The 7500-nt window shown below is 45.0% G+C and overlaps 2 protein-coding genes and 1 non-coding gene across 18 annotated transcripts in view; 2 read left to right on the top strand and 1 right to left on the bottom strand.

Moving 5' to 3' along the window:
• LOC126576075 (nephrin-like) overlaps positions 1-3250 on the top strand; it is a 148742-nt gene extending 145492 nt beyond the window's left edge. Inside the window, exons 20-23 of the mRNA XM_050237179.1 lie at positions 400-545; positions 613-733; positions 1189-1271; positions 1359-3250. Of these exons, the coding sequence (XP_050093136.1) occupies positions 400-545; positions 613-733; positions 1189-1271; positions 1359-1859 (851 nt within the window). The 3' untranslated portion in view covers positions 1860-3250. The remainder of the gene's footprint in view (positions 1-399; positions 546-612; positions 734-1188; positions 1272-1358) is intronic.
• A 224-nt stretch (positions 3251-3474) lies between these two features.
• Positions 3475-3546, bottom strand: Trnae-uuc (transfer RNA glutamic acid (anticodon UUC)). Its single transcript has one exon. It is a non-coding gene; the product is annotated as a tRNA-Glu (tRNA).
• A 3375-nt stretch (positions 3547-6921) lies between these two features.
• Positions 6922-7500, top strand: part of LOC126576071 (ryanodine receptor) — a 38363-nt gene continuing 37784 nt past the window's right edge. For all 16 annotated transcript variants that reach the window (XM_050237167.1, XM_050237165.1, XM_050237162.1 and 13 more), the window contains exon 1: positions 6922-7076. The gene's annotated coding sequence lies outside the window, so the exon portion shown is untranslated. The remainder of the gene's footprint in view (positions 7077-7500) is intronic.

Raw genomic sequence — 7500 nt, 5'->3', positions numbered from 1 at the left:
ACAGCAATCGGCCAAGTCGCAAGAGAACCGCAGGTGTTGAAAAGGACATCAATCATGATTAAAACTTCTCATCACCATCGTGATGCCCTGATGCGTCATTAAGAGCATCGCCAGGATGGCGCTGAAGCGACTGCAGAATAATGATTCACATGCAAGCAATTTGCAATCAGAGTTTGGGCAGCATTTTTGCACCAGATGTATCTTAGATTATCAATCATGTAACGATTGAGTGGTCTCGCCACTGCGGACATTTTCAATCATAATTGGCTTGCATTTCCTTTAGCGCAGATCCTGGAACGAGTGAGCACGTGAATGGCGAACCGGAACAGTTCGATGAACATCGATGATTTGTGTTCCTTTTTTTTATTAATCCGCTCTCTCTTTAAATCGTCGCCATAGACACATCGCATCCAGGCAGCAAGTCGGGCACGTTCGAGATGTATGCACCGAGCTCGTATAATGATACGGTAACGGGCGAAACGTTGTCCAGCATCTCGGAGAAGAGTGATGGGTACTCGAATGATGGCAGTCAGCAGGATGGCATGGTACGTAGAAAACTATCTAATGTCTTTTTTTTTATTACTTAGCCACTCACTTCCCTAACATTTCCAGGATGAAACACGCCAGAAGGCTGCCTCGACGTACCTTATCGATGGAGTTGATCTGCCACCGCCACGATATCAGCCGGATGGAAGTCTCCCTCACTACATTAGTGATGTCGGCAGTGGAAGTGGTGAGTTTTGTGGTGAAAACAGCGGAATATCCTTTCTCCCGAGGATATCCTATAGCGAGCATGTGATGAAAGCTTCCCAATTCGGGCAGAATCCTTATTCGAGCAGCTGCTTGAAACTCGCTACAGCTTTGTTTGAGACTTTTTGCTTAAGCTTTTGGGAAATTAATGGGTTTAATTCCTTAAGAATATAAATAAGATTGAGAATGGGGATTCTATTCTGTAATTTTTAAAAGTTTTACTATCCTATTTTATCAGTGTATTATGTTGTTTTGGAAGGGAATTATGTTAAAATTGAAACCAACAACTCTTTGGAATGTCTGCTCTCTCTATTCTTTCGATTCTATCTCTTAATAATTACGGCCTCACTCGTACGATGCCAGCAAAAAACAAAACACTTTGGAATGAAATCTGGTATCTGATAGCAAACACCAAAACATTGTATCTATTTTATTCAGGAGCAGCTACCATCGATGGTCCTCCCATGGATGGCTCGTACTACAACATGAACAACGGTCGATACCTCGCCTACCCGCCGGTGGTAAGTGGCTTCCACGTTCAGAAGCACTTCTTTTGATTCACTCAAAAGCCTTAACATTGTGTTATGTCTCGTATCGCTGTGTTGCAGGAAGCGGAAAGCGCATCGGAGACGCTACGACGCATCGCACGGAACATGGTTCCACCGCCAGATGTAACACATCACACACATCCGCACCGGGCCATGGGCGGCTTCGGTCCCGACGGCACGACGCTCGTATCGGCGCTCCCCCTAGCCAATCTCGGCGCTAGCGGTAACATCGCAAATGCCGTCCAATCGACACCGAAACAACCTCAGGGAATACTGAAGGATCCGAGGCGCAGCAACAGCAATGCGAGTGGCACCTTTACCTTCCCCAGCTCACTATCGACGCAAACGTTCCAAGCGACACCATCGCCTACGATTCAGGAACCGGTGTATGGTGGTGGTGGTGGTGGTGGTGGTGGATTGCCGGTCGGTTTGCTAGCTATGGTACCACCGTCCAGCGGGAATGGTATGCTGATGGGCACGTACGATCCACCGGGAAGCTCCAGTCTAGCGTCGATCAACGTTTCGCTCGGTTACACCGACGGTGATGGGCATCTGGTGTAGAGGTGGTGATGCAATGATGTAACGTACGACGTACAGCTCCCAAAACAAAACGAGGCCATGCAATCGAAAGGGGTGTAAGAACGGGTGTTGTTGTAAAGCTTTAAATGTGTAAGACGCGCGTTCGCTAGGGCTTAAGGGGGTACTTCTTTATGCGGACCTCACAGTTCTTCACCTTGTTTGTTCTTTTCTTATTTGATTCCTGACGAAAACTTCCTTTTTGACGCACAGTTCATTGCTATGTTTAACAATCGATGGAAACACCATGTTTTGCGATGCTTCAGTAAAGTGCAGTATTTGTGCAATGCCAGTGGAAGACAGAGCTTATCAAAGTCAAAATGAAATATTCGATGCAATAAGAAAAAAAAATGGTCAAAGTGCCACCTAAAGTCGTCAATTAGATTAGATACAGTCTAATGCTTTTACCAAATACTTCGTTAATGTTACTTCGCCTGTTTGAGTTTGTGCGTTAGGTCGAGCTTCAATGGTTTATGTTTCACAGAACCAACATGCTACGGTTAATGTTAAATTTTGTGTCTATTCAGTCAAACCACACGTTGTCTTTGTAGCATTTATACCTCAACTTAAGTGCACCCGGTCTGCAATATAGGTTTTTCCAAATACTGCTTGCAGTTGTAAACTGCACTAGCCTTAACGGGAATCCGTTTTGAAGTTTGTACCGTAACGTAAAGTCGATCGATGTTATTTTAAATTAGCATTAACGGTGGCCAAAGAGACTGTGCAGAGGTGAAGCAGTTAACATCATATGTTAACAAATGATTGCGATTGATCTGCAGATCGAATTTACGAGCGATTGCTGCACTGGTGCGCTCTGGTTAACAATAATTTGGATTAAAATGTTTACTAGCTAGATGATTCCATAACATGGAGTTTCGAGACAGATGATGCTGATGATGATGGTACAAGTTTTGCAAAACCTAGCTCACTGCCCCGTACGCTTCCGTTTTATGAACAGAAGCTACCACGTCGAGACCGTCCGAGTGGCCCGACGCTGTACAAACACTCACCAGGTCCATACCATTGCAGCATGATCTCATCATTGCTATCACACCACAAAATTCGTGTCCGTGGACTCGGTTTATACGTGTGCCTGCTCAAGGGCAGCCTATTTTATCTTTCCCAGCATGCAATCGTTTAGAATAGTAGATAGAATGAATCAAATTTTAAAAGTGACCAACATCGAATCCAAGTATGATAAAGAAACAGAAAAACATTATCGAATGTAACAAAGTGTCAACCGCTCCATAGAGTAAATTTACAAGAACACAAATGGAACAAAATGGAATAGTTGGTAGCGGCAGAATAGAATGTTGTATGGCCTTGTCGTACAAATACTTTTTATTCATATTCAATAACAAAAATGAAACACACACGCGGACATTTTGCTATATTATGTGAATAAAGTGCAAAATATTGAACGTAACATTAATTAAAAAAAAGTTTTTTGAATTTTATTCAACGCGACAACTAGAACGCTTCTTGTACTACAATCAATTAAAAAATATAAAGAAACAGTATGCTTTATATGATGTGACATGTGAAAAACAAAAAGTGCGATATTCCCTGTGAAGGAATCCGTCATGCACGCATATCCTGTTTCCCATACCGGGAATCGAACCCGGGCCTTCTGGGTGAAAGCCAGATATCCTAGCCACTAGACCATATGGGAGTTGGTAACTGGAGTTAATGCTGAGCAACATGGTGGAACTTTCATGCATCCTGTTTGCTTTCCTTGAAGCGTGCTCAAAGATGCCTAGCAAACGTGTCTGCAATTTATGCTCGATATTTGAAATTAGATTTTTTTTTGGTGTTGTTTGATGGCATTGATTGATGTTTCTACGATTGGCATCGATTTTGGCATCGATTGATGTTTCTACGAAGCATTATGTATTTGGACGTTGTACCAATATTAGTGTGGAGTGCTATGTCATTGCAAGAATGTATCCAGCAACGGAATCTTGAAATGTGTCGGGGAAAATAAATAATAATGCACCTAAAAACATAAAATGGAGACGCATGGTGCCCCGTGTGAAAAACACCATGCGTCTCCATCAATGCGAATTTTTCTTCGCTCTTCCAACTAAATCTCTAATTTGATTCTATTTTATTTAAAATCTTAAACACCTTCACTCTCTTGCATATCCATGTCCTTCAATGCGCTAAAAGCAAAGCTCGGCAGCGAACAGTAAACGCTTTACACGCTGGCAGTGGCTGTATGTGTAGCTGTCAAACACGGTCAAGCTGGGGGCTTGGGACTGCTGAACAGCTGATCAATGGGTTTGCTGCCGTGAAAAATTACCCACACGACCACTCCCCTACCAACCCCTTTTTTGCCAATAAACTGCCGACATTCTAAGACATCGTTCCTAGGCAACAGCGTTCCTTACTGCAGTATGCTTGACAGCTTGCCACCTTGACACGAACACAAGCAAACTGTGGCAACATTTCATTTATCTCAAGAATGAAACAGAGAAACAGTCTCTCTCTATCTCTTTGTGGGTCGAGGAAACATGGATAAAAATAATTCTCTCACAGTCCCATAAAGCATGTTTACTGCATACACAAAGCATGGCTGTGTGCGTGCGCCCTAATCCCGCCAGTACGATAGCGTTGCAGAGAGCTGTTGCGCATGCTGCGATACGATGAGGACGCTGCTAGCCGCAACCTTGCACAGCTGTTTTCGTGGAACATGGCACATAACGCGGTGGTCCAAGCAACCACCGCGTGCTACCGAACCCGGCCTGAGCGGTTGGTTTGTTATGGTCGAGTCCCGCAGTAACGAGCGGACCGAACATGACCGAACTCACACGACGGTGAAGCAACATGCAGCTTTCCGTGTGATGGTGATGGCATTGCGAGAGAACGATCCTGAGAGACTCAACAGAGAGAGAGAGCAAACCTGATGATGGATTTCCCGATGAATCATAGCGAGCGAGTATTATAAAATGGTGACACATTTGAGCATCCTACTATTTTTCAATTCATAACACACACGTCTTCACGATATTACAACCACCATTTGATCCTGCAAAGCTACAAAATCCTTAACGGGAAACGACCGTTAGCGCGCTCTGTCAACGAGAAGTTCGTGAGTGTCGTGGCGGCATCACTCACGTTACGGCTCACTCAAGCGCAGCATCATGGATCTCATCAGTTGAGGTCGAAACGTTGTAGCCAGAGGATGTCCTTTTGGCCGCCGGTGTGAGCAACGCGCTGTACGGTACGGCCGCTCGCTAGCTAGCGAGAAGGTGTTTGTGTCTTTCTCTTCACCGCACTCCGCCTGACTGTGGCGCGCTTAGTGCTTCCATTATTCAAAGCATCATCTGCCGCACCATCATCCAGCATCCCAGTGTGAGGTATGCTACTGCTGCTGCTGCTGCTGTGAAGTGCGCGTGTCTGGTGCAGTGCATTAAAGTTTGAAAACCTTTTTTTTGTACGCTTCAGCATTTCCTTCACTGTTGGCTCTGCTTTTACGGTGGAAACTGTACACCCGGTGGAAGTGAAGTAACGCATCAGCGAAGTGATGTCTCCCTCTGGCTGCTCTCTCTCTCTCTCTCTCTCTCTCTCTCTCTCTCTCTCTCTCTCTCTCTCTCTCTCTCTCTCTCTTTCGCTCAACTCTGTTGATTTTGGTTGTTTTCCGCACTTCCTGTCTGCGGCATACATGACGCGGCTCATCCTCCTGGCCTTGCTCGAACGATCGAAACCAAACGCGAGGAAGATTCTATTCCTGCATTCCCTCTCGTGTGAAGTGAATTTGGCAGTGTTACGGGGTGTGTGTTTTCTGCGGATGGTGGCTTGCGTCCGTCCGTCCGACCATGCGTGCGTTAATATTGTTTTGGATTCTTTTTCAATCCTCTTGCCCTCCACTGTGTGCATTAATAAAATTAGCTCGCGGATCGAGGACGGTCTGTGCTTAACGTAGAGCGATCGGGGCACAGGAACGGCAGAGGTAGTGGAAAGGGTTTGAATGAGGTTGAAAAATGATTGTTGAACATTCGTTTTACACACCTTTCGTTTTGAGGTATTTTTTTTCTCTCTCTCTGTTGTTTCAAGATACCTTTCGAGGGTAAGATGAGTAGTTCATACAGGAAAGCAGGAACATATTTTAGAATTGTTCGTACGATTGTGGATTCCATTGCCGGTAGAAAGGTTTTAAGTAAAGAATGGTCTCTTCAAAGAAAACTCTCCAATTGCATGTAAACAAATATGGATTTAACAAACTGCAGAGTTCTATGCAGTAGGATTGATGGTTCTGTTGCATTTGAACACAATAAGCGCGTGTCTATTGATGTTATACCGCGAGCGTGATTAGCTTTTGATCGATGTTTCATTCAATTAAATTTAACTTAATTGCTTATTTTAGTTTTGATCAAAGCAATAAAAGGAAGATTTAATAACAAAAAAATCAAAAAGAGGAACAAAAGACTATGAACAGCAGCATGAAGGAGCATTCTGCAAAACAGGTATTCGGAACAAAACCAAAACATGCCTCAGAACTTTTCAAAGAATCCAACATTGAAAGTGTTTTGAATCTAAGATCAGTTTCCTTCGGAAGCACCATCCTATAAGCATGTTAATTCATTTAATTCAAAATAATTGCTTGAATGTCCTTGCCATACATCCACGTACGGCACGTTATCAATACACGCCTCACCCGTAATGCCCGATCGTAACTTTTTATGCCGGTAAATGCATCTCCCATCCAACCGCTCGCTTGAAGGCGAAAGCGGAAATCAAAAGAAAGAAACCACCAAAGCCACAACAGCGTGCCACAGGACGGAGCCAAAAGGTGGTTCCTGGTGCCGGTGCCGATGCTGCGAATAAGGCAAAGGAAGAACCAAAAAAACCCACCGGTGACACCGAGGACAAGAAGGCCGGAAGGGAAAACATCGCAAACGAGACGGCAGTCGGGCTGAGTTTTGCCCCCGGGGGGCAGCTCGCCCGATGGCCTGGGTGATATTTTTGTAGCCCGGCAGGTCGGAACATCGCGCGGCGCGATCTTAAAATATCGACCCCACCGAACGCACCCATTCGTAGTCGAGCCGTGGCAGGGTGAACATCGAGATCTCTTTGGCGCTGTCTCTGCATCAACCTCATCATCGCTCATCGCAGCCGCAGAAAAGAAGAAAGTGCCCAGTGGCCGCCAGGGGCTAGTGCGTTGTGCCTTGTGCCTGGTGTGCATGTTCAGTGCCTGGTCTGGTGGGTAAAATGAGCAAAAACCGGGCCGTGGATTACGGTTTTTGCTTCTCCGCTTCGCACCATCCTCACTCCAGCTCCAGTAGCAGTGTGTTAGCGCAGATAATCTGCGTCCGAATCTGTGGTTCAAAGTGTGTCTGTGTGTCTGTGTCTGTGTACGCAGCGAGTAGATAAAAGGGATTCAAAATTCCCAACCTCGGGGGCCACGAGTGAATGCGTTAGATAATCAAAGTGTTCTAATCAACTCCGGTGATGGAAAATGGTTCCCGGCTTTTCGAATGAAAATTCAGCTGAGAAAGAAAATAGAAAATCCAAAAGCCTGCCCGTGCCTGTGAAAACTCGCTCCCCAGTTCGGGTGTGTGACGGAAAATTTGATCACGGGAAAAGCGAGCAAGTGAAAAATTTTATTTTTAAAATACCTCATTCG

The sequence above is a fragment of the Anopheles aquasalis genome, chromosome 3 (genome assembly GCF_943734665.1).
Source record: "Anopheles aquasalis chromosome 3, idAnoAquaMG_Q_19, whole genome shotgun sequence".
Taxonomy (NCBI): Eukaryota; Metazoa; Arthropoda; class Insecta; order Diptera; family Culicidae; genus Anopheles; species Anopheles aquasalis.
This window is presented reverse-complemented; position numbering and strand designations above follow the sequence as displayed.